Raw genomic sequence first — 25,385 nt, forward strand, 5'->3', positions numbered from 1 at the left:
ACCCGCCACGACTTTGCAGACTCCAGGAGACCAGCTGGGACCACGCCAACATGTTCAAGGGGGTGAGCAAAGGCTCCCCGAGCAGAAGTTCCCCTGTCAAGTCTAGCAAGTAAGTGTCAGTCCTCTTTCTAAGCTGTCCTGTGGACCCTGGGGGAAGATGAGGGAAGAACGCTCCATGTCTCATCAGCCACCCTAAGAACCATCCCTCATCGTGGAGCAGACAGAAAGTTGGGGCTCGTTGGGAGCTGATGACAAAACGTGCTGCCCCAGCTATTGTCCTTGTCTTTGGTGGGCTTTGTGCTCCAGCCCAGAAGTATCTGTGCAGCCCCTGGGATGTGCAGTGCCTAAAGATGTGCTCAGAGCTGTGTTAATTGAGCAGGGAGGTGCAAAGCCCTTTTTGGGTAGGTAGGAGTAGGGAGAATAACTGCAGCCTCTTTGCTTGGGTGGAGCAAGATCTGCTTGATGGCAAAGCAGATACCAGCCTGGATTTGAGATTCCAGGACTTGCTGGTTGTGTGAGATTGGTGTGATGCTGCCCTGGGATCCCTGGAGAAGGACGCTTAGTTTTGGTGCTGCTCAGGTGGTGAGGACAGGCGAGGGGTGGGTTTGCTGGTGACTGCTCTAATCCACCCTGGTGACAGGCTGGGTCTTGGCAGGTCAAATAGCTGAGGTTGCCTTTTTTAGGCCCATCTGAGGCAACACCAAAAGGATCTGACAGCCATGTCCCCTTTGAAAAATTTCCCTCAGCTCTGGGGAGCGAGATGTGTGATGAGACCAGGATGCTTCCCTAGGAGCAGGGTGTCCTCTGGGGGGGGGGGGCGGGTGCTCCTGCAGATCCCTCCCTTCAGCTCATCCCTCCCTTCAGCTGCACTTGCTAACTCAGGGTTATTTTCCTCCTTCCTCAGCAATTTTGCATTTCATAGTGTTAGTGGACTGATTCTGTGGGAATCCCCAGTCAGGGTTAGAGGCTGAGAAAATTGCAAGGGAGATTGTTCTAAGGAGGAGGGGGCCTGCAGGGAGAAGGGGGGTTGGCCCCATCTCTTGGGGCCACCACGAGCAGCAGCCCAGGATGGTGGGTGTGAGGATGCCTGGGGGGACACAGCACGGTGCTGGCGCCCGCTGCGCCATTTACGGGGACCAAACCCAACGTTAGCAAACAGCCACGGAGGAGGGTGGTGGCCCAGTGCTGCTGGGCAGGGCAGCACGACCTGGGGAGGTGGTGGCCCCCACAAAGGCTGAGGCTTCCCTGTGTGGATGTCAGGAGTTGGAATCCTACGATAGGAAGTTTCTGCCTCAGTGGATCTGAGCACTTACCAACTCATCCCAAAGACAGATCTGGGGGCTCTCTGAACACCAAGCCTTTGTCTGGGCCTGACTGCAGTGAGACACCTCCCCAGAAGCCCTGGAGATGTGTCAGCCTCTGTTTTCAGTCTTTCTAATGCAATTTATCCACCTCCTCAGCTGGCGTCCAAACCTGGGATGGGGATTTCTCATGAGGCTTCTTGGGACAGCTCGCTGCAGCCCCTGTGGCGCTGCAGGAGGGTTTGGGCCAGGTTCCCCCGCAGCGTGAGCCTCTCAGGATAACTGGAGTCACATCCCAGTGAGATCTCACAGCTCTTCCCTGTGCAGGATGGAGCCAGAAGCACGGCAATTACTGAGCGAGTTGTGCTTGTTTTAGGAGGCACCAACCATCAGGCAAAGGCTAATTCATTTGACCGTGGCCTGGGGCTTGGTCAGCACCCATATTAGCTGAGAAAATGAAGGTGAATGAGTTGTCTCCAGAGCAGCCGCCAGCACACACTCTGCAGATGGCCCCAAGAAAATGCTGGTGGCCCATAGCTGCTGTTGGTGGCCCCAAGGCCAGAACCTCAGCAGCAGCTGAGGTTCCCTGCCTCTGAGGGTTCACGGTTAGCAAGTGCTGCTGCTGGCACAGACCCTTAGAGAGGTACCTCGTTGTGGTCCTTGGGACCATGGTGTTGAACATCCCGGCTTGCAGGGCCTTTTGCTGTCTCCACTTGGTGGCTGCATTCCAGGGAGGCAGGTTTGTCCCCGAGGAGCATCTTCGCTGTGCCCTGCTCTAGGAGGAGGCATGCTGTGGGGCTGAAAGGGAAAACTCATGAGAAGTGGAATTGAATCATATCTGGCTGGACTGGCTGCCCGGGTACGATCTTGACAAAGGCTGTGGGTGGTTTTGGAGATGGATGACAAGTCATCTTCTGGTTTAATCATCTCCTGTGATTGCTGCTTCTGCTACTGCCTCTCTCTGCTTCTCCCCAGTCAGTCCAGAGCAGCATGGTTCCTGGAGTGACGGGTGCAGACTCAGGGGTGTAACCCAGCACTGACAGGGGGTTGTTGGTGGTCTGCTGTGAGCAGCTCGGACTGGCAGGTCAGAGCGTGCAAGGACTTCTGCATGTTGGGGAGAACAGACCCAGCTTTGGGGTCTGCCTTGTAGCCCTAAAGCAAAGTCCCCTGAAAGGAAGGGACGGAGGGGCTCAGGGACTAAGGTGAGTGGGTGCTGTTGTCCTGCCCAAAGGTGTTGTGGCAGAAGTGACCAGGAGTGGGGGACAGTCCTGCTCCTGCTAAGAGGCACTGTCCCTTGCGTGCGGTTGGACTGTCTAGGAGGCAGAAAGTGGTATGAGAAATGAACAAATTAATAATGATAATAATAGTGCTCTGCCTCTTCTAGGCATGAGGTGGCCCTAAGGAGGAGGCCTGTCCTGATTCTTGAGGAGGAGGAGCAGAAGGAGCTCTGCCAAGCCTTGCCCTCAGCTGTCTTGGCCAGCCGGGGCTGCGGTTGTATGTACACACCGTGCACGGACTCAGACCCGAGCCCCGGGAGGCCGAGGGATGCCTCGTGTGAGCACAGGCGAGCTCGTGGCTACTCATATCCCACCTGACGTCAGGCTGCCTCTCTGCAGCCCAAGCGTCAGCATGTTCACCCTGAAACGTGGGGCCCAGCTGTGGTCAGCCCTCGTGAGTGAGGGCTCCTGGCCAGGGGCAGCAGGGATGGGGCAGGAGGGACAGCCCCAAGGAGGGACAGTGGTGCACCTGTGTCACTGCAGGCTGTGTGCATGGGTGTTGGCATGCACAGGAGAAGCTCAAACTCTTCTCGACATGGTCTGTGGTTCAGATAGGAGGGTCTGTGATGGTTTTGGGAACTTCTCTAATCATGCACAGACCAAGCAGGTTCCTCAGCATTGCTCCCACCTTGACCATGGTGAGGGCGGGAGGCTCAGCTGAGGATAGATGGCTTCTCCACTTGTGCATCAGGCCTTACTCTGACCCCCAGGACAGCATGTAGACACCCTTCTCCTCCCAGGACGTGCCCTACCTGGCTTCAGTGCTCTTCAAGCATCCAGACTACTCTTTTGCAGACTCAAGTGGTTCAGCTGCTTGCAGGGCTGGAGAGCCACTTCCATCCTGGCTGCTGGCTACAGGGTCTCAGTCTCCTCCTCTGCCAGGCTTCCTCCCTTGGCTGACACAGAGACCTCCTGGATCCCCACTCCAGGACACACAGGGCAGACCCGCTCTGCTCCTGAGACAATGTTCTCCAGGAAGATCACTTCTTCCCTGAAGATCAGGTTGTTTGCAACAGCATCCTCATTTCTAACCTCAGGTGCCCCGTGCAGTGCTAAGGCAGCGCAGGCTGTGGATGGGCAAGGCTGAGACTTGACTGGAGGAGTGAGACTTGACATGGAGACTCCAATGACTGGGAGGTTGCCGAGGTCTTTTCAGTTCATAGTTTCGTTGTGGTTTGGCCTAAACAAAGCTGATTCTTGTGTCCAGTCTTGTGAACCAAGAGGTGGGCTGTCCCAGTGTTTCCTTCGGCCAGGAAAGGGTTGCTACCAGGAATAAGCAGGGTTTTATTGGCCATCTACCCTCCCTGGGAAGGATGGATCCTCAGTCCTCCCTCTCGGAACAGCACAGAGGTATCCGCAGTCACATCACAAGGGGCTCAAACTGAACACCCCATTCACACTCTTCTCAGGCAGAAGCTGAATTCAACCAGAGCTCTTGGGGTGGACGGACCCCCCCGGCGCGTGGGGAGAGGCGTCCGTCCCCTGGGATGGCGGCCAGCTCGTGACTCACTCTCTCCTCCCTGTGCAGAGAGCCCGGGCAGGAAATCTGGGTGGTGCTCAAGTATTTGCTCATGGGACACCACCTCATTCCAGGCATGTTGGGGATGAGTGGGAGATTGTGTAACCTCCTGGGGAGGGGGGACCTTGTAGAGCTTCCAGCCTGCAGAATGCTCAGGCTCACAGGGACTGAGTCTTGGCTCTGTGCTGCTCCCATCCACCCAGCTGTGCTGAGACTTGGGGCCACCGTTCTTCTCCCTGCAGCGTGCCCCAGGAAGGGCATCCATGGGGCGCAGATGGGGTAGGAGGGATATTTAATGGAATATAAAACACAGGTTGCAGCAGACAGTGATGCTTTGATGATGAATGCCCTGATTGGGATATTTAGCTCTGTGATCCCTGGATTTAGACCCTGTAGAAGAGGGCAGTGCCAGAGCGCAGCAGTCCCCCGTTTACCTTGCTGACGTGCATTTTACAGGCAGGGAAGCTGAGGCATGGCCAGGAGATGCTGCCAACCTAAAGCCCCCGAGGGAGCTGAGAGCTGCTGTGTCGCAGGCCCGTGCCACCCTCTTGGGAAGTCAAAACCAAGGGAGGCGTCAGAGAAAGGGAACAGGAGGATGCTGCGAGCAGAAGCGCTGGGGCTGCACCTCCTCCGGAGTTACACAGGCTCAGCTCTGGTCAGAGTGGGCTGAGCTGACTTGAAACACAAGCTCTGTCTGTAGCATCCGAGTGCTTGGCTTGGGGTGACCATAACACTCGCTGTCACTTTATAGTCACTTGGGGCTGTAATAAATGAACATCCCAGCATCTGCTCTACCCTTTGGTATGAACTGTGGAATAGCTGGAGCCATGAGGAGGAGCTGAAGCAATGATGGAGCCATTAAGGGAACTGCTTCCCCCTGCCCTTCGCTAGATTCAGGCGCTAGGAAGGAAACTACATGGCTGGAGGGCAGATGTGGTGGCTCTGCTGCAGGACATCACCTTTCTCCTACCTTCTTCCTCCACCAAAGACGAACCAACCAACACTGAAGAAGCGTCCCCCACCTTCAGCTGTGCAATGTCCCATTGCTGCTGCTCAAACCCTTTCCTTCTGGTCTCAGACCCAAGTCAGCACGTAACCAAGCTGAGCCTCTGCTGAACTTTGTCCCATCAGCAGTCATCCAAGGGCTCGAGTCCCCAGGTGTGCTATCAGTCCACACCCTCCTGCCTCTGCTCGCCCACATCCTGGCAGCGCTGCACTCTCCCTGCCTGGAGGGTAGGGCCAGCACTGTCCTCAAGGGCAGATGCTATTAGAAGCAACAGGACATGAGGACAAAGGTGATACCAAGGCTTGTGCTTCCTTGTCTGCAGGAGCTTTGGGAACCATCCCGTGCCTTGCTGCAGGCTCTGGATCCAGCTGTTTCAGCAGGGCTTTTGGTGCTCATTCACCATAATGGTGATGGAATAAGGGCTGTGATGGTACCCACTGGGTGTGTGGTGGCCCCGAGGTGAGACATAATGAGGAATGGTCTGATGGGGACCTTCAGTGAATTTTTACTGGGCTGAGGAGGACTGGTAGTTGTGCTATGGCCTTGGGAAATTTGTCCCCAAGCCCTGAAAGCAGCACGACTGCAACAGCCTATGCAATGCCCAGAGGCGCTTGTACTCTGTGTAGCAAGTCCTTGTCCACTGCAGCCCAGTCCTGTGGTGGCCCTGGGCTCTCCAGCATCTCAGTGGGCTGAATTGAAGAGCACTTTGCATGAAACAAGACCACAGGATGGCAGTTCTGGGTCAGGCTGAAGGGCCATCTCGCCCACCTCTACCAGCAGCCAAGGGCAGATGCCCAGGGAAGCGTCTCCGAACAGGGCAGGCACGTTGTGCTGCCTCTGTCGGGTGCTCTCATGGCCTCCAGCCATCTGTGGCTTCTGGTCTTCCCAACCCAGATGTTGTGTTGGTGCATTTGGAAGCCATACGTGATTTTTAAATTTCTTTTTTTCCTTCCAATGCTTTCTGAATCCACAAGAACTTTTGAGTATCTGTGGTGTCCTGTGGCAAGGAGTTGTGCAGATGAGCTGCGTGGTGTGCAAAAAGCCACCGTCCGTTCGCTCTGAACACACCACCTCTTACCTTCACTTGGCTGAAGGTAACAGCCAGATATGGACCACTTGTATGCATCTGTGCCCTTGGCCTCAGCTTAGACTCATTCTTTGGAGACCAGGAGGACATGAGGGAAAGGCCTGAAGAACCACACCTGTGTCAGGTCCTGGGCAGTGTTGAAGAGGGTGAGAATTACCTTCACCCACTCGTCTGCTTTGCTGCTCCCTCTCTCAGGTCCTCAACAAATGAGCTGGCTGTGCTCATCTCCCGCATGCAGACAAATGCCGACCAGGTGGAGAAGGACATCCTGGAGACACAGTCCAGACTCAAGCAGGTGAGTTGTGGCAGAGGGAGATGTGAAGGTGAAAGGCTTTGCCTAGAAATGCTGTGTCTAGGGTAACAGGTCAGGTGTCTGCTCTGTGCATCAGCTTGCTGGTGCAGGTTGGGGGCTGTCTCGAGGCTGGGGAGGAACGGAGCACCTCACAGAGCCTCCCAACCCCTGGGGATGCATACTGGAGCCTCCCAAATTCTAGCCTCCATGCTTTCTGCTCAGTGCCTCATGCTTCCCACAGCCAAGGCTGTCTCACCTACAGCAGCACAGCCCTGTGCCTCCCAGCAATCCCAGAGGCTGGCAGCCAGCCTGATCCACACTGGTTCCTGGGAGGGAGAGATGCTGAAGCAGGCAGCTTGTCTGAGCACATGGTCCCCAGATGCACCCTTGCACCAGGGTTCCTCTGTGGTCGGCATGTTGAGCATCCAGACCCTCTGTGCTGGCCAAGGAGAATGTTGTGAGGTCTGTGTGGCCCAACCAGGCTTTTTTCTCTGTCTTTCCTGGTTTCCAGGATGCCAGCAATCACCAGAAGAACAAGGCTTTTGAGTTTCAGCCAGAGAACGCCAGGAATCTGAAAGAAGCAGAGACCCTGCTGAAGGACCTCTTTCTGGATGTGGACCGAGCCAAACGGCTGAAACACCCTCAGGCTACTGAGATAGAGAAAGAGTGAGTACAGCGGGGGTGACTGGTGTGATGGGGGCACTGAGCAATTGGGAACCCCCCTAGCTTCTAGACTGAGCTCCAGTCATTGCCATGAGAGGCAGAGTTTCACTCTTCTTCCCACAGACTTTAGCCTTAAAATCAGGGCTTCTGCTAGTATATTGTAAAGCTACTGGTGTGTAGGGTGGCTGCTAGAGTGATCACCCAATCTTTTTTGGGAGCTCTTGCAAAAGGTACCAGAAAGATGCAGAGCTAAAATGTGGCCCCACTCCCAGGGCAGATCCCCTTTTCCTCTGCCTTTCCTAAAATGAATGCCTTTCATTCAGGCAAGCAGAGTTGAGTGTTGAAATGGACTTGGTTGCCCTCGTGGTGCTTTGCTCTGTTTTACTCTCCAACCCTTCTAGGTAGAAATCAGGAGGGAAGTGTTGTTTTCTAGCTGGGAAGGTACAGCCCTGATCTCCCTGTGGCTTCCTCCTGGGTTATAATTCCTGAGACATCTCTGGAGATGGAGAGCACCAGGACAAATGCCTCCACTGCTGAAACAGGCCAATGTCACAAAAGGAAAACAAAGTAGCCTGGGTCTTCTGAATGAAATCTGGGCTCCACAAACCCCACCTTGGTTCTCCCCCTTCTAAACTGACAGAGAGACATGTTCCTTTTCTCCTTGGCAGCATCCAGCAGCTCCATGACCGCGTGACACAGCTGTGTGCAGAGTACCGGGCCCTCTACGAACAACTGAACATCCCTGATGTGGGGCCCAGGGTAGACTGGGCCAGGATCCTGGACCAAAAGATGGTAACAGCAGCCGGTTTTAGATGTATCTCCCAACTTCTACAAGGGCAGATAATGTCCACTATTGCCTGTAGGGCTCTGTCGGTCATTGTGTGCTCAGCATCATGCAGGGTTGTTGAGGGTGGTGGAAGTAACTCTGGGTAGGAGAAGGACTCTCCTCTCACCTCTTAAAACCTTCTGGAGGACACTCTTGATTGACACCTTCAGCTTAAGAGCTACTGGAGGGGGATCAGGTAGAGATGTCTTGCTGTGGGATGAAAGGAGGGAGAAGGTGATGTCTTCAGGGACTTTATAGCCCTGTGTCCTGGGGTTTCATGCTGCAAGGTCTTGGGGTATGTGCTGTGCCCAGTTTGGAGTCAGCTTTGAAAGCTGGATGGTAACTATGCCTGTCCACTGCCTGTTACCATGGGAAGGGTGGTGGTTTCAGCTTAGATTGGTACATCAGGGTTCTCTTTGCCCCTGAGTATGGCTGGGGAAATGGCAACCAACAGTAATCACAGTAAACAACAAGAAGATCCCTTCCCTTCCTCCCGGACTGGTATCAGGTATCAGATCTTTTCATATCCTGCCAGCACTCACTGGGGTTTCTCCCTGAAATAAAGTATTTTGCTTTAGTCTCTGCCTAACTCCTTTTGCACAGAAACAAGTCAACGCGGGACAGTATGGCCCGAGCATGTCGGAGCTGGAAAAGCAAATAGCTGAGCACAACATTCTCCAGAAGGAGATTGAAGCCTATGGCCTCCAGATCAAGAACCTCCGCTCTGGGGTAAGGCTCCCTCTGCCCTGTCCTTGTTCCTCTTGGCTTCACCCAGGACCTGGTGGGCTCTGCTCTCCCTCTGGCCACATGGCTCAGGGGCAATGGGGACACCTGAGCTTGGACAGCCATGCAGGGGCCAGGGAGGTGGTTCCTGAATGGTTTCTAAAGTATCTTCCATAAATCAGCTCAGCATCAACCACATGTTTTGGTAACAGCTTTTTTCTTTCTTTTTTTTTCTCTTTGGTCTTGGCCATGTTGTAACCCAGGATGTGGCAGATTTAAAAAGCCAGTACAAGGACTTGCTGGTAAGCTTCTCAGTGGTTTTCTAGATAGATGGGGTCATAGAGTTGCACCATCCCTGCTCAGGGCAGAAGCTACCTCTGGTCTTGCACAGTGAAGTCATGTCCCTCATCTTCTTTCCCCATTTCCTCCCCACCTTGGAATGGGTGTAAATTGAGAGCACACCTGCTGCCCTCAGAGCAATACTGTGGGCAAGATCTGCGTTTCTCCTCTTTGCGGATCATTGATCCAGTGTTGCCTGTATGTCTGTGAGTGCAGGGTTACACCTGTGGTAGCAGGTAACCCTGTCCCAGCCCACACGCTGTTCCAAATCAGGATTGCAAATGTTGAGGCTTGCGCTGATCCCTAACAAAGGCTCCAGAGAGGAAATGAGCAGCCAGAGCAAAGGTGGTGGCAAAGGAAGAAGGTCCTGGGTTTAGACAGCTGGGCCTGTAAAGGTTAAAGCTGAAGAATGGCATTTGTGAGAAATATATTTGTGAGCTGGGCCAGCTCTCAGACTGCTCAAGGCACCGTCCCACACCTGAGATTCTGGTTAGACAAACATATCCTGTCTGTGAAGGAGGGAAAGGAAATGCAGCCCCATCAGATAAGAGCAAGCAGCAGATGTGTCTCACCAAGGTCTCTGGGAATCTCCTGGTGAATGTGAAACTCGAGTGGGGTCCTGGTGAGGAGGAGGAGGAGGGGAAAGGAGCTCCTCAGCCTGAGCGCCAATGCTGTCTCTCTCCTGTGTGCATGGGCAGAAAGCCTCCATCTGGCGAGGGCAGAGCCTGGGCAGCCTGTACCACCACCTCCAGGGCTGCACCAAGGAGCTGGGCTACCTGACGGACCAGCAGACCAGGATTCTGAAGCAGGACTGGAGTGACCAAATGATAGATGTCCAGAGCGTGCGTCGGGAGTACGAGGTGAGCTCTCGGGGGATGGCAGTGTGTCCTGGCTGTTGGAGGCTGGCCAAGCCCAGCGTGTGGGATCTGCAGGGTGGATCCCAGCCTCCTAGACATCCACCCCCAGCCCTGAGCCTGGCACTTTCCCAGGGTGGTCTGACAGTGCTGGGCACAGAAACAGGCAGAAGAGAGGCTCTGGGTCCACGCTGGAGTTAAGGATGAGCCACTCTGTGCGTCTCCTCCCGTGCCCTGAGCTGGCACACGGGCTCACACATTAGAGAGCTGTTAGTGCGGCTGTCCATGATCAGAGGGGAGGGAAGGGCTCAGCGTCATGTCAGCCTCAATGTCCAAAGCACAATACCCAGTGACTGCTACATACAGGGACCAGGAAGAAGAGAGGGATAATTGCTTAGGAAAATGCTCTTTGAACAAATGCCCTGATGCTTTCTGAGGCCCAAGAGTGTCTAATTTGTTTTAGCTTTGCCTAGCCCCTTTCTTTTTTTAGAAACAAAGATGTCTATGCTTTGGGAGCCTTTTCTCTGCTGCATGGGGATTGGTGCCCCAGGAGACTGGTCTGTGCTCCCTGCATGCTCCCTTGGTCATGAAGTTTTTCTCCTTCAGGATTTCAAGTCCAGTGAGCTGCTCAGCCAGGAGGAGTTTGTGAACCATCTTCAGGACGATGGGGATAGGATGATTGAGCTAAAGCACCCAGCTGTCAAGCCTATACAGGTAGGGGAAGGGGGTTTCCTCCCAAACCCTATAAGAGAATGAGAATGTCTCTGTGCATCAAGAGCTAGGAGGTGGGTTGGAAGAGACCTCTTCATCTATTCTGCACAGCTGTTAAGTTATTCTTTCCTCCCACACTGCACCAACTGTACTGCAGCATCTTTCTGCCTTCTCCAGCCCTATGGGGAAGCTGAGGGCAGTACAGGCTCTTCATCCCTTCAGAAATCTCCAGGAGATAGTGGCTTACATCTGTGAGCTGGGACTAGCTCCCACTCTAGTGCTCAGACATGTAGTTGACTGAGCCATATTCACGCTGCTGTGAAACCCAGCTATGACATGGCATGACCTCTCCCAAGTGAAACCAACTCCCTACCTCCAAGATTGTATTTCCAAGCCTGTAGACACAGTGACAAGCTGAGGTGAGCTCTCAGCCACCCACACCTCTGGATCTGTGTGAGCCAGGTCCTTGTGGAGCAGCGTCCTTGCTCAGGCTCAGCGTCAGACAGTGCCTGGGAACAGCTTTGCCTCTGTTCAACAGCAGCCTTCCTCTGATCTCTGGGACTCCTGGAGAAAGGAGACAAGCGGTGGGGGAGGTAGGGTTCACGGGAGCCCACTGAGTCATGCTCTGTCCCACTACAGGCTCACCAGGAAGCCTTGAAGAACGAGTGGCAGAATTTCCTGAATCTCTGCATTTGCCAGGAGAGTCAACTGAAGAGCGTGGAGAGCTATAAGAAGGTAAAAACCAAGAAGAATTGCATGGTCCATGGGGCTGCAGGGTCAGGCTGGAGTGGGCAGGCTAGGAAGGGATGAGGATGGGAGATCCTTTGCTTGCTAGTATACTAGTCTGGGCATTTTGGGGAAATGCCTCTCAAAACATGGTCCTTCAGTGCAGCAGTGAAGGACTGGCTCATCACCCCTGTTGGGTTAGTGTGCTGGCTTGGAGAAGTGCAGGGGAGGGTTTGTCTGCTGTCATTACTTGGGACTGTTGATTTGAGATTACTTGCATGTGGCGCTGGCAATGGAGAGTCCCTGTCCATGCACACGCTCTGAGGGTGGTCTGTAGGGTCTTGTGAGCTCCAGGTTGCAGGAGAGATGCTGGGAACTAAGAAACCCCACTGGACTTGGAGATAGCAGTGTCCTTCCATCCCTGACTGTTTTTCTACCCACACCTCCAGTTCCAGGATGATGCTGAAGCTGTGAGCCGCTCCCTGAAGAAGATGAACTCTGACCTGGACACCAAATACAGCAAGTTCAACAAAGACAGCCCTGGTGTAGTGTCAGATCTGCTGCTTCAGCTGGAGGTGAGGTCTTCAGGGCTGGTGGCACTAACCAGACCTAAGAGGCAGCCCAAACATTACAACCTCCCCAGTAAATAACAGTGGGGAAGGGGAAGAGGTGAGTAAATAACCCTACTGGGACAGCTCACCCCAGATCTGTGCTGGGGAGGGGGAAGCCCATGGCAACACTGTGCTCTGGACGCCGAGTCCCTGTAGCCCCAGTAGGTCCATGCTGTGGGGCAGTTACCCCTGGGAAGACACTTATCTCCATCAGTGACACACAGCCAGGCCCCAGGTCACCGTCAGAGTAAAGGAGAGGGGCAGGGAGGAGCTGCGCGTTGCCCTAAACATGAGACGCTTGGATTAGAGGGCCCGCAGAGAGCGTGAGCTGCTGGCATCCACGCAGTGGGGAAAGATCCTCCCATCTGCTCAGCACTCTCATGAGCCAAGGGCGAGGGAGGGAATAAAGAAATCTGACCTCAGGGATGAGATGCAGATAGGAAAGGAACGTTTGCCTGGGAGAGAGGGAGGGGACATGTTCAACACGATATCTTCCCATGCATGCAATGCATCTCCCTCCCAAGAGGTGCTGGGATCTCAGTACCTTCTGACACTGGAATGTGGCCACCTCTTGGCAGGTCTCTGTTCCTCTTCTGAGAAGAAAAACTTCTCCAGGAAGTTTAATATGACAGTGTGGGAGCATCTAAGGTTAACTCAGGCTGTGCCTTCAAGGGCGGATCTGCTGTGAGCAAAGGAAACCAAGTAGAGTGTTGATAATGAAAAGGGGAGGAAGAAGGGACATGAGGGGTGGTCAAGAGTGGAGACAGTTTTGACTCCACCCCAGCAGTGACCATACAAGGATGGACAACTGGCCCCAGCGTACCCACTGTGGTGTGACAGCCCCCTGCCCTTCCTTCTCATCCGAGCCTGATTACAACCACTGTCTTCCCTGTTTTATCTAGAATGAAGAGAAGGCAGTGAAGCAGGCAGAGAAGAGCATTGCTGACCTGAAAAGGAGGAGCAAAGAGATCAGCCCACTAAAACTGCGCAGGATGCCTCCCTCCCAGACCCTCACCTTGGACACCCTCTGTGACTGGGATGCTGGGGAGGTAAGGGCTTGACTAGCAGTACACTGAGATGAAGCAGGCAACTGGATTCTTCTTTGGTTGCTCCAGATCTTGGCTCCATGGTGGGAGGAACTGGCCTAGTGTCAGAATGCCAAGCCTTTCACTGGGTTTTGTGTCTTTGTCCTAGGTGCAGCTGACCAGAGGTGACAAGTACACTCTGAAGGACAACAGCAACCTGGAGATGTGGGTGGTGCAAAGCAGCACCGGTGTGGTCCAGGAGGCACCTTCTGCTTGTTTCTTCATCCCTCCGCCAGACCCTGAGTCCATAGACAAGGTCAATAGGTGAGTCTGCAGTGGAGAGCCTGACCCAGAGAGACGTTCAGACTTGCTCTTAGATTGTTGCCAGCCTGCCTGCCTCAGCTGCAGAGAAATAGCAGCTGGGAACAGGCCTCTTGACTGTCTAGTATGAAATGCCATCTGGAGAGGGATTGTTCCCTGCACCCAAGTTCTCTCATCCACATTCCTGCTATTCCTCGACAGTTCTGTATGGACCTTGCTGTCAAAGAGTTTTCTGGCAGTCAGGCTTGATTTCTTCACTTCAAACATGTGACTTGCATAGGTTTGACTAAATTCATTGCAGAATCAGTCTGGAACTTGGGACTTGCCAGACAAGATAGAGTTATCTGTGCTATCTCCTCTCAGCCAGCCCCAGCTGGAGACTGAGAAATGTTCCTTGAACCATTGTGTAGTCTACTGCCTGGTTGCTCATTCAGCTTCTGTGGTTCCCACAGGATGGGGTGGTGGTGCAGGCAGCTTTGGCATTACCTTTTTAAGCATGTCCCCAGGTGCTTGGATAAACCAGTGCTGCTCAAGTGCTGTGGAAAGGCCCACAGCCCAGATTCAGAGTTACTTGGGCAAGCCCCTGATGGGAATTTTGTTCCCCAGTCATGCGGGTGTGATTATTTCATTGTGTTGCTCTTCCTGGGTGCGTACCCCTCTTCACATGTCCCACATTACTGAATCCTTTGGATTTATGGTTTCATTTGTGTTTTGAAACAGAAAAGAAAAAGTTTGCAACATCCTTCTGGATTTCTGCAGGTGTTGCCTGGAAAATTCTTCTCCTTTTCAGGCCACATCTGACAGCTTGTTTTATTTCCTGGTGTTGCTTCCCTTCCTACATGCAAAATATTTGTCTTTGTTTTATTTCCTAGCCTGTTCTACCATTCAGTCCCTCTGCATGGAGCTACATCCTGGCCCGGCAAAGGGACAGCCCTCATCTGACAACAGCCAGGCAAGCTGGGACTTGCTGGTTTTAGAGCGCGGTGTTTAGCTGGAGCAGTCCGCAGCAGGGATGTGAACTAGCCTGGCCCTTCAAAGGCCCCCGCTCCTGGTTCCATCAGTCTTCACTCACCCTGAGATGTTTTTGGTCCTTCCAGATCCTGCTGATCCCAGCTCTAGTTTCATTAGAAGAGAACCATCCTTACAAACGAGACTTTGCTTTTCTAGTGCGGCAGCCACAGAAGCAGCTACTTGTACTTGCTTCTTGTGAAACTGCAAAGCACTGCAGTAACAAGAAATAAATTTCCAGCTCTGATAGCTTCTGCTGAGAGTTGGCAATACTAGCTCCATTGGGAGAGATCAGCTGCTCAAAACAACCAGCTGCTCGTGCTGCTGTCCTCTTTCCTAAGGGACATCTCTGAGTTACAACAGGCTGCAGGCTCACAGCCTGCCCCTGCCTTCGGGAACACCTTCCCCGGCAGAGACACGGAGCTGCTGCTGGGCCGGGTTCTGTCAAGGCTTGCTAAGTGCAGCAGTTTCCCGTCCTGCTGACTGACGATGCTCTTCTCTGCTCACAGGCTGGAAGGGGAACTGAACACAGTGAAGCAGAAGCGAGCAGTGGTTCAGAGCACCTTGAGACACAGCCACAAGGAGCAGGTTCAACCTAGTCAGCAGGGTATGTCAACTGCTTGTCCAGCCCCCTCCAAGGCGAGCCCACGCACCTCCCTTGCAGAGGTCCCAAACCTGGCTGGAAGCAGAGCAGCCCCGGGCAGGCAGAGGTACCCACGGGTCAGTGTGAAGACACCTTCTGCTCTATGGAAAAGAGCAACCGATGGGATAACCTGACCCCTGGTGCTGCCGGGTCAACACGTGATCTTGGGCAATTCACTTAAACTCTCTGTTGCCCTTCTCAGGCCTCTCAGACTGACCTCCAGCTCCATCAACAGTTGCAGAGTAGGGTTGCAGGGCTATATGCCTATCCAGAAGCATTAATTTAAACCTTTGGGATGTGAGTCCCTTGCAGTTCTCTTCCCTAGCTGGGGGCTGTGGAATAAGCAGGCAGCCGTGGCTACATCCCAGCCCTGGCTAGCTGTGTTACTCCATGGCTGTAGTTCAAAAGCTCCCAGCAAAGCTGCGCAGGGATGTGTCTGCATAGCAGCACATAGCATTTTTCCCTTGTTTGGACTTGAGCTATGGCTGGCCAGGGAAGAGCTAAAACCATTTTTCGCAGCCTTTGCCATGGGTAGGCACATGCATGTGCTTGATGCTCTGTGAATTAGAAATGTTAACTGAATCATTTATGGTTGCATCAAAACCCCATGCTAGGAGAAGCCTGTGTGCTTCAGAGCTGGCAAAACACAAAGGGAAGAGCTTTGTAGCTGGGCTGTCATGAGAGAAAGTTGGAGCTTTAGGGGACCATGTATGGGAGCGCTTGGGGAAAGGACTGTGCACCAAGATGGGGATGGCAGATGAGAAATGGGGCTTAACCTAAGGTATGTCTCACTGCAGCTCTGTCCAGAAGCCCCCCGGTAGTCCAGGATGATCCCCAAGCTGACCAGCTTCTTGGTAGCCTGGATCTTGTTGGCAAGGACCTGGTTCAGGTAGAGAAGGAAGTCTTGAACCGAGTGAGGTCTCCAGTGAACTACAATGACCCCACAGATGACCTTGCCAGGAGGATCAAACACCAGCAGGTGGGTACTGCTGTGGGAAGGTTGGAGCAGGATGGGTTCGGTAGCGCTGTGTCCTTGGCCCAAAACAGGTTGAGACAGGAATTACATGGGAGATGACAACTGGTGCTTCGAAGGAGAAAACCATGCTGCAGTTGCAAGGGTTTCAGGCTGCCTTGAACCCTTGAAATAGGACAGGTTAAGCCAAATCCTAGGAAAATGCAGGCCCTTCCCCTTGGCTCAGCTCTGTAGCAAGATGGTCCGTTTGTTTCAGAGCTGTGGACAATGTGCCAGTCTGGAGGAGTCCTCAGCCTTGTTGTGGGGATGCTGTCACCCTTTGCTCTCAAGTCTGTAGCATAAAAGACAATGGGATAGGAGGAATTAATCCAAGGACCAACTCTGGCTCACCTGATGGGAAGTACAGACTGGTAGATGTGAGTGGGACAGGAAAAGAGCCAGTGCCCTGGAGCCCCCCTCCTTTCCTCTGGGACAGTAGTAGTTCAGTTTTTTACATGTTCATCTGTGGGTATTTATCTGGCCCCGACAGAAGGATGGACTTGGGCAGATAGGCTTCTTCCATCTCTGTCTATTTGGATCTCTTTCCCACACCCTGCCATTGCCAGACAGCCACAGTCTGGATGGGTCTGTGTCCCAAGGGCCAAATTCTTATGAGAGGGCTACCGCACCCTTAGCCCCACAGCAAAATCTGCCCCTGAGGGAGACATGTTTTCGCAACAGCACTGTTATGACTGTGTTGGGTGACTCTGCTCCCATCTGATGTGCCAGGAAACAACAAAGAAACTTGAGGACCTGGGGGCAGCCAAGGATGCTTTGCAGAAGGAGTGTGAGACCTACCTTTCCAAAAAACCCACCAGCACCTCAGCTTCCCAGCTCCCTGTCACGTTGAATGCCCTCAGGAGCAAATACAATGATGTCAATATGCTCTCCAGCCTGTACAACGAGAAGTGAGTAATGATGGCAAGGCCTGATGGGGATGCGGGAAGGAAATCCTTGCACAGAAGTGTCAACATAGAAGCATGAGAAAAAATGCTTTTGGTCTATATGGGCGTTGGTTGAGGTCCTTCCCGCCCAGTGCAGGATGGAAACCTCCCATCCATCATCAAAGGCACCTCTGAAAGAGTTCCTGTATGGGATCTGTGGTCAGATCTCCCCACTGTGAAAGTCCACCACAATGGGTGTGTCTCAGCTCTGCTGTGTGCAGTGAAAAGCAAAGTGTCTGACTTCTGGGCAGCACGACAGGGTTGTGAGTGCATAGTGCTTGTTCTCTGCCATGCTGCAGAAGCTTCAGTGTTAAATAAGCTTAAATGTGAAAAATCAGAGAGAAAAAGGGGAGAATGGAGTCTTCTGTAGCTAACCTTGTCCTGTCATTTTTCCCTTATCCAGGGCTAAGGCTGCCCTGAACCTGGAGACTCAGATTGAGAACACAGACAAGATTGTCAGCACATTTGAGGCCAAGCTGGCTCAGGATAGCATCATTCCTGCATCCCCTAATGCTCTGCAGGATCGGGCCAACGACCTGCAGGTAGGGAAACATCAGGCCCTTCATTAAGGGAGGGAGATACCAAAACTCAGGTAGCAATGGTGGGGAGAACTGGATTTTGCTTATTTTAGCTCCTTGAGGTGCCAACGATGAAACCTTTCTAAAGACTTGTTCCTTGAATGCTTTACGTTAGTGTTGCAGGCTGACCTGCACTCACTGGCTAGCAAAAAGCTCTGACCCTTGCAGGTTACCTTTGGGGTCCCTAAAATACATGATGAACCCCTTTAGCATCTAACCTCTGTTGCTCTGATTCACACCCATCCTTATTCCTTCCTGGTCCCAGTCTCCCTGCCCCATCATTAGCGCTCACAGTGACCCTTTTTTACCTTCCCCAGAACTTCTCTCTTCTGCTCTGTACACTGCCCAACCCACCTTGCTTCCCACCTTCTTTATCAAACAAGTCTCACTGCTCCATCTCTTCCATGTTGCATGCCTATCTTGGAGAGCCTGATTAGTCCCCAGGTGCTGCACAGTTAGTAATGGTGTTAAGGAAGGTATTTCTGGTTGCTGCATTGACCGATGCAAACCTGGAGGTGTCTTTATTCCTCTGCAGAAGATGAAGCGGGACCTGGTGGCCCGAGAGGACTGTGTGCTGAAGCTGAACCGGGGGCTCAAGGATGCTGAGCACAGCTGCAGCGCTGTGCAGAACAACTTCCAGGAGTACTGCCCTGACCTGCCCCGGCAGAAGCGGGAGGTGCAGCTCCTCAATGATCGCTACCATGCCGTTGCGGACCAGCTGGATCAACGGTGAGGAACTGTGGTGTCTTCTCTGCTCCTGGAGCCGTAGCTTTCTCTTAGTTAATGTGTCATATGTTAGAGTCCCAAGAGTATGTTCTTCATCGCAGGACCCTGACCACTATTCTGTAATACTGAGGACCAGGTCTGTCCTGCTGTGCAGTTGCCACCTTCCTACAGGCTTTGAGCTTCCAGATAGCTGGGAGAAGGCAGTCTTAAGTAGCTGACCACTGGCCTCTGCCTGACCCAGTGACCCTACCCAGAGAGACTCTGGTGCTTAACCCTTCTCACTGGCATTGCTGCTGGTTGCCTGCCTTTTCCTTTTATTGTGTCTCAAGCTGTGTTCATGCTGCAGTAGCAAACCTGATGTGCACAGAGTTGTGCTCCCCACTCGGGGACCAGTTGTCACTCCCTCATTTTTGTTATCTTGGTGTTTTGTGGTGACATTTCTCACCATAGTGTCTTTTTAGGAATTTGCACATGAATATCATTGCCTTTAATGTTTCTGCTCACCTTTGTGCTGTGCAGAGAGAAGACCCTGAGAAATATCAGCCTCACCTACCAGCAGTTCCAAAACTCCAATGAGAACCTGATGTTCTGGATGAACAACCTACCCAAGCACCAAGTGAAGACCACTGATGGGCCGAGCCAGATCAATTATAAGCTGCAGGCACAGAAGGTGTGTTCCAGGACAAGCGTCATAACCTGTAACATTACAGGAACAGGGGAATTTTCTTGTGAACTGTATGCAGAGTAATACCGACCAGCTCCTAGTTGTGTGCTCCACCTATCATAGTGAATGAACTAGAAAAAGCAGAAAATGGATTGCAGCCCACAGATGATGTATCTTGCCCCACTGTGTTCATCTACAGTGCTGGGTCCTCATCTCTGTTGGTCACCCCAGACTGATATCCTCTCTTTGGAGAGGACACACTCAGATCCTGAAAAATTGCACCTTGGGCTGAGATGTTACAGCTGGCTCCTGCATCTTTCTCCCCTTGAGCAGATCCTAAGCTGACTAGCTCACACAGTGAGATGTGGAGGTCTCTGTGTTGGCTGGTATTTATCTCATATAATTTATCATTAATATCTTATTGATGATAAATCAGTGTGGCAGGTTCTGGGCAAGTGAGAGTGCTAATGAGATCCTCTAAAGCCCCAGAGATTCTTCCTAATGTCCTTCTGTTCCCTCCAGTACTAGGCTGAGCTACTGCTCTTGGCTGCCAGAGCGTTACTGGGTTGCTGTATTTCAACCTGTCCCTAACATCACGTGTCTCTCCTGCAGAGGCTGGTGGAGGAGATCGAGAACAAGGAGTCCGAGAAGAAGGCGGTGGTCAGGCTGTCCCGGAACGTGCAGTCCACACTCAATGTATGCCCTGGTTTTCCTCTCTAGTGTTCCCTTAGCATCTCACCCGAGAGATCCCACCTGATTCTTCTGTTTCTGCTCTGAACAGGACTATGAACTTCAAGCTGGCAAATACAGTTCTTCTCTGGACCCTACCCTGACTGACTCTGCTGCGAAGAGGCTGCGTGTGACCCCCCTACAAGAAAGCATCCAGGCCCAGGTAAAATGCTAAGATGAAGGCATGGAAACCATTGTCTAACTCCTTACCTGAGCCCCGTGTCCTCTGCAAGGCCTTAATCCACAGTCACAGCTGATTGTGGTCCTAATCCCAAGGATAGATGTCATCAGAGATCTCTGTCTGTGGGGCAAAGCAGCACATGAGGTCCAGAATTAGGTGTGTGTCTGGTACCTTTGGTTGAGATTGTTGATGATGCCTCCTTACCATATTGTGTATGAAGATAAAACTTACAGGGTAGGTGTGTTAGGACGGGACTGAGTCAGAGCTCCTGTGTGCTCTTCCCAATTACACCCCAGTTCTCCTGCATCACCTTGGGCTATTTGCTAAGTGCCATTCATGTGTGGCCCAAGGTGAGTTTGGAAGTCTGGATCCTGTGTAGGCTAGCAGGAATCTAACAGGCATTTAAAAGAAGGGGACAGGATCTTCTACATGAATCCTTAGACTCTGTGTCTCTCTAGAAAATCAGATGTGGAGACACTAATCCCTGGAACAGTGCAGTACACAAAGTGCATCTGGGTGAAAGGGGTGGGAGAGTGCCATCCAACAGAGCTATGTCAAGGTGAGGGGGACAAGACTCTCACTGCTGTTTCTTTTTCAGGAAAATGATGTGATTAAGCTCTACATGGAGCTGGCAGCAGAAAATAAACAGCAGCTCAGCCGGCTGGAGTTTGCCAAGAAGATTGTTGAGAAGGTATCAGCTAACAAACAGTTCATGGCATGATTGGGGTGCTCTAGATTGGGGGTTGAAATCATTTTTGAAAGCTGTCAGTGATCTGCTCAGCCTGGGATCCCCCCACCCCTCCCCAGATCTCCACATCCAGGTGTGAGGAAGGACAGGCATGCAAACCCTTTTGAGAAAAAAAACACGAGTAACCACAGTTCCACTGACAGTGATCTTAGGTTGTGACCTTCATCACCACTATGGGCCCTCAACTCTTACTGAAGCTGTAGCTTATGCTAGAAAAAAGGAGTAGGGCTCTCAAATCCTGTTCTCAGCTATATCTAATCAGTGTTCACAGACTGAGAATTTCAGATTCCTCTGTGAATGTGGCTGGAATTTAGTGCTTACAACCTTCTGGAAACACTTCAAAGCAATAGGACTTTTATGCATTTCTAGGGCTGGATTCACTTGTAGGAAAGGTCTCCAGAGATGGATGACTTTCAGTGTGCTCAGGAAGGACAAGACATGAAAGTGGGGTGCTCTGTGATGCTGCAGGGACCGGCCGTGTTACCCTCCCACAGCTGCAGATACAAGAAGGAAGCACAAAGTACCTTTGTGGGCTGCACAGCACCTCCATGACAAGGGGAAGACACACCAAGTCAGTTGCATGAGATGGTGGGAATGTGTCCTCATTTTCCATTTACAAACAGCCTTATTTGGAGGCTTCCTGGGGATTCCATACCAGTTCTGTCTCTCACTGTGCCTTGTGATAGAAAAGGCCTCTGTGTCAGATTCAAAGTGTGACTTGGTTTCCCTGCCTTTTTTTTTTTTTTTTTAATTATACTTTTTTGTTTTTCTCTTGCAGAAGGAAGCGCATGATGACATTGCTGGGTTTGCTCATGTACAGCTTCAATCTGAAAACAAAGCCACAACAAGCAGGGAATCTGAGGGGTTGAAATCACAGCTGGAGGAGGAAAGGAAGAAAGTGGCCAAGATTGAAGAGGACCTGGAGGAACACAGAAACAAACTGCTAATGCTGAAGACTCAGAAGCCCATTGAAAGAGTAGAAGAAAAGGAGGTGATAGAATATTACAGAGACCCCCAGCTGGAGAGCAAATTGTCTAAGATGGCACAGCAGGTGGAAGAGGAAGGCAAAAAGAGGCAGAGCCTGCAAGAAAACATTGAAATGATGAGCCGGAAGCTTGCCCAGATGGAGAGTGAGAAGAAGGTCATTCCTGCCCAGCTCCTCACTAAAGAGATTACAAAAATAGAGAAAGATCCAAGCCTGGAGAGCCAAGCAGCCAGTCTTCGTCAGGAGATCAAACGTCTCCAGGAGGAAAGTTTGGCTGCTGCTTCTGAACTTGAGCAACATAAGAGAGAACTGCACATGTTGGAGCGAAAGCAGCCCAATATCCGAGAGAAAGTGGTGGTGAAGGAGCTGATCAAACTGGAGAAAAACCCAGAAATGCTGAAATCTGTTAGGACCCTGCAGCTACAAATCGATGAAGAATCCTTCAAGAGGAAGTCTGCGGAAGAAGCAATAGTGAAAGTGAAGAACAAGATTGAGGAAGTGGAAAGACTAATTGAAACAGCAGAACCCAAAATTATTGTTAAGGAGGTGAAGCAGGTAGAGCAGGACCCAGAGTTATTGAGAGAATCTTCCAAACTTAAAACCCTCATTGAAGAAGAGAGGAACAAAAACTTGATGCTTACAGGTGAGCTGGGAGAGCTGCAGAGCCAGTGCAGTATTGCAGAGAAGCAAAAACCAAGGGTAGAGGTTAAAGAGAGGGTCAACGAGATTTTCCTGGTGGATCCCGAAACAGAGCGACAAATTGCCCACCTGAAAAGGGAGCTGCAGGAAGTTACTCTGAAAAGAACAAAGATTGACAGTGAAGTGGAAGAGGCCTTAGCAGAGCTCAATGTCCTCAGGTCACAGAAACCAGTGGTTGAGCTGAAGGAGGTTATAGAGGAGGTGGTGAAACATGAGAAGAGTCCAGAGATCCTCAGAGAAATTGACAGGCTGAAACAACAGCTCAATGAACTAGTGAACACCAACGGCAGGACCCAAGAGCAGCTCATTAGGCTGCAGGGTGAAAGGGATGAATGGAAGAGGGAGAGATCCAAGGTGGAAACCAAGCTGGTCAACAAGGAAGTCATCCGATATGAGAATGATCCACTCTTGGAAAAAGAAGCTGATCGCCTTCGACAAGAGGTGCGTAACATGTCTCAAAAGAGAAGAGCTGCAGAGGATGCAATCTATGACTTGCAGAATAAATACATGCTACTGGAGAGGCGAAAGCCAGAGGAAAAGGTAGTTGTTCAAGAGGTGATACTGACTCAAAAGGATCCAAAGCTCCGAGATGAGCACAACAGGCTGAGTCGGAGTCTGGATGAGGAGGTGAGCAACAGGCGTCGTCTGGAACGTGATGTGCAACAGGTTCGTGCACTGGTGGAAGAGCAAGAGAAGTTGCTCAACTTTCAGGAGGATCGAAGCAAGAGGCTTGCACTAGAGAAGGAGATAAGACAAATTACATTGAGAATAAAGGAGCTGGAGGAGAGCCCAGCCCCAGTGCAAGAAAAGATCATTATGGAAGAAGTGGTCAAGTTGGAGAAGGATCCAGTCCTCGAACAGTCTGCCAGCAACCTGCGTTTGGAGCTGGACCATGAGAAGATGGAGGTGCTGAACTTGCAGAGAGAGTGCAAGAACCTGCAGATGCAAGTTGATGTCCTGCAGAAGACAAAATCCCAGGAGAAGACCATCTACAAGGAGGTGATTCGAGTGGAAAAGGACAGAGCGCTGGAGAATGAACGTGCACGCATCTGGGAGCTGCTGAGCAGGGAGAGAGGAGCCAAGCAAAAGGCAGAAGAGGAAGTACGGCGGCTCAGGGAGAAGATCGAGAGAGCTGAAGGCATGAAGAGGACATGGGCTCGCGAAGAGACGGAGCTGCAGAAAGCCAGGAACCTGGCCATCCAGGAGAGAGCCAACTTGGAGAGTGAACTGAGGGAGCTGGAGAGGCAAAAGCAGCAGAAGGTCCTCTTCCTTCGAGAGGAGTCCAAACTGCTCAACCAACGGACTGAGAATGACAGGCAGAAGAAGAAGCAGCTGGAACATGAGTTTTCCCTGCTGGAGGCAGACATCCTTAGGGAGAAGGACCAGATCTACAACAAGGAGAGGTTCATTCGAGATCTCCAGTCAAGAGTCAACCGGGAGGAAATCAATCATGAGACCCAGATGAGAGAGACAAACCTCTCCACCAAGATCTCTATCTTGGACCCTGAGACAGGGAAGGATATGTCCCCTTATGAGGCCTATAAGAGAGGTATCATAGACAGAGGCCAGTATGTCCAGCTGCAAGAGCTGGAGTGCGACTGGGAGGAAGTCACCACCCTGGGCCCAAATGGGGAAATCTCGGTTCTCCTTGACAAGAAAAGTGGGAAGCAGTACTCCATCGATGATGCACTAAGGCTGAGGAGGATCACAAAGGAGGAGTACCAGCTGTACCGGGATGGCAAGATTCCCATCTCTGAATTCGCCTTGCTGGTGGCTGGGGAATCCAAGCCTCCCCCGTCCCTCTCCATTGGCTCCATCATCTCCAAATCCCCACTCTCATCACCTACCACCCACCAAACCCAAAGCTTCTTCCCCCCAGCCTCGCAGAAGGGCTTCTGTGATGACACTTCCCCCATTGCTGGAGTGTATGACACCACCACCGACACCAAGTACAACATCAAGACTGCTGTTGCAAAGAAGCTGCTTGATCCCATGACGGCTCAGAAGCTCCTGGAAGCCCAGGCTGCCACGGGGGGCATCATAGATCTCATTTCTCGGGACCGGTTCTCTGTCCATAAGGCAATTGAGAGGGGGCTGATTGACAGGGCCTACATGCAGAGACTGCTCAATGCCCAGAAAGCTTTCACGGGGATTGAGGACCCGGTGACCAAACGAAGGCTGTCTGTGGGGGAAGCAGTTCAGAAGGGATGGATGACCAGGGACAGTGCTTTCCCCTACCTAGAGGTCCAACATCTAACTGGAGGGCTCATTGATCCCAAGAAAACTGGTCGCATCCCTGTGCTGGAAGCTGCCCAGACAGGGATGATAACAGGTGACCTGGCCAACAGGCTCCAGGATGAGTCCAACTATGAAAAAGATCTCATTGACCCTGTCACTAAAGAGAAGATAAATTACAAGGAGGCCATGGCCCTCTGCCAGAAGGATTTGTTGAGCTGCCTGCTGCTGCTCCCAGCCACGTCGGAGGGCTATCAGCGGTACCACCAGGCAAGCCGTTCACCCAAGCTTTCACGGTTCAGGCACTGAATGGGTTCAGGTGTGTACTGGATCTGGCTCCTTCAGGAGTTCATCCCTTCCAAACACCTCTCCCTACGGAGGCAGCAGCGATCACAGGAATGGAGCGTCTAGCATTTAGGGCTGCATACTCTTCTATCTTAGCTATCTCTGCTTCCCAACGCAGCTTGGTTGTGTGAGGAACAAAGTGTGATCGTGAGTGTGTAAGGGCCTGACACAGGGGTCCCCGCAGTCCTCCGGGTGCTGCTGTGACAGCAAAGGGGGGGTGACTGCGAGAACTCCACTGGCAGTAGGTTAAACGTGGTTAGGCCCAGAAAGGGGGGAGAGCCAAAGTGTTTTACAGTTGGGTCATTCTTCTGCATGCAATAAACATAGAAAGTGTGTCTCTGTGGCTGTGTTGTCTCTGCCGGCTGAGGTTGCAAAGTGGCCAAAGGCATGGCTAATCTTGCCCCCCATGAAATCCTAGGCCCTGCAGCCCAATCTACAAAGGGGTTGCAGGTTCTTGCTTCCCCTGATCTCACAGCACTGAACCCCCTAAATTTCTTTCTGTATGTCCAGATTTTTAAAGATTTTGTTATATTTGTCTTTAAAACTGAAAACCAATGGGACTTTGCTCCCTGGTCATTTGGAAACCTCTGAAAGAGGGACCTGGTCA

General features: G+C 52.0%; 1 protein-coding gene across 4 annotated transcripts; it reads left to right on the forward strand.

The window, feature by feature from the left end:
• Positions 1-25,084, forward strand: EVPL (envoplakin). 4 transcript variants are annotated; one of them, XM_074922217.1, is made up of 24 exons: positions 1-105; positions 684-721; positions 1,899-1,906; positions 6,386-6,485; positions 6,994-7,148; positions 7,814-7,937; positions 8,575-8,700; positions 8,958-8,996; positions 9,732-9,893; positions 10,494-10,601; positions 11,238-11,333; positions 11,774-11,899; positions 12,838-12,984; positions 13,130-13,284; positions 14,799-14,916; positions 15,759-15,911; positions 16,674-16,852; positions 17,292-17,430; positions 18,002-18,195; positions 18,712-18,862; positions 19,469-19,552; positions 19,638-19,748; positions 20,365-20,457; positions 21,293-25,084. In XM_074922217.1, the coding sequence occupies exons 1-24, from the start codon at positions 51-53 to the stop codon at positions 24,740-24,742; spliced, it is 6,111 nt and encodes a 2,036-aa protein (XP_074778318.1). In that variant the 5' UTR covers positions 1-50; the 3' UTR covers positions 24,743-25,084. The 4 variants fall into 4 exon arrangements, with proteins under 4 accessions (XP_074778318.1, XP_074778317.1, XP_074778315.1 ...); XM_074922216.1 differs by having other exon boundaries at positions 14,799-14,911; positions 15,754-15,911; XM_074922214.1 differs by lacking the exons at positions 684-721; positions 1,899-1,906 and having other exon boundaries at positions 1-109; positions 14,799-14,896; positions 15,730-15,911.
• Positions 25,085-25,385: the final 301 nt, after the last annotated feature.

This window comes from Athene noctua, chromosome 18 (genome assembly GCF_965140245.1).
Source record: "Athene noctua chromosome 18, bAthNoc1.hap1.1, whole genome shotgun sequence".
NCBI classification, from domain to species: domain Eukaryota; kingdom Metazoa; phylum Chordata; class Aves; order Strigiformes; family Strigidae; genus Athene; species Athene noctua.

Bases quoted from the DNA above. Each gene is read 5' to 3' on its own strand.
- EVPL (XM_074922217.1), top strand. From the start codon at position 51: ATGTTCAAGGGGGTGAGCAAAGGCTCCCCGAGCAGAAGTTCCCCTGTC. The intron at 7,938-8,574 runs GTAACAGCAGCC...CCTTTTGCACAG, and splicing joins GGATCCTGGACCAAAAGATG to AAACAAGTCAACGCGGGACA. The intron at 8,701-8,957 runs GTAAGGCTCCCT...GTTGTAACCCAG, and splicing joins TCAAGAACCTCCGCTCTGGG to GATGTGGCAGATTTAAAAAG.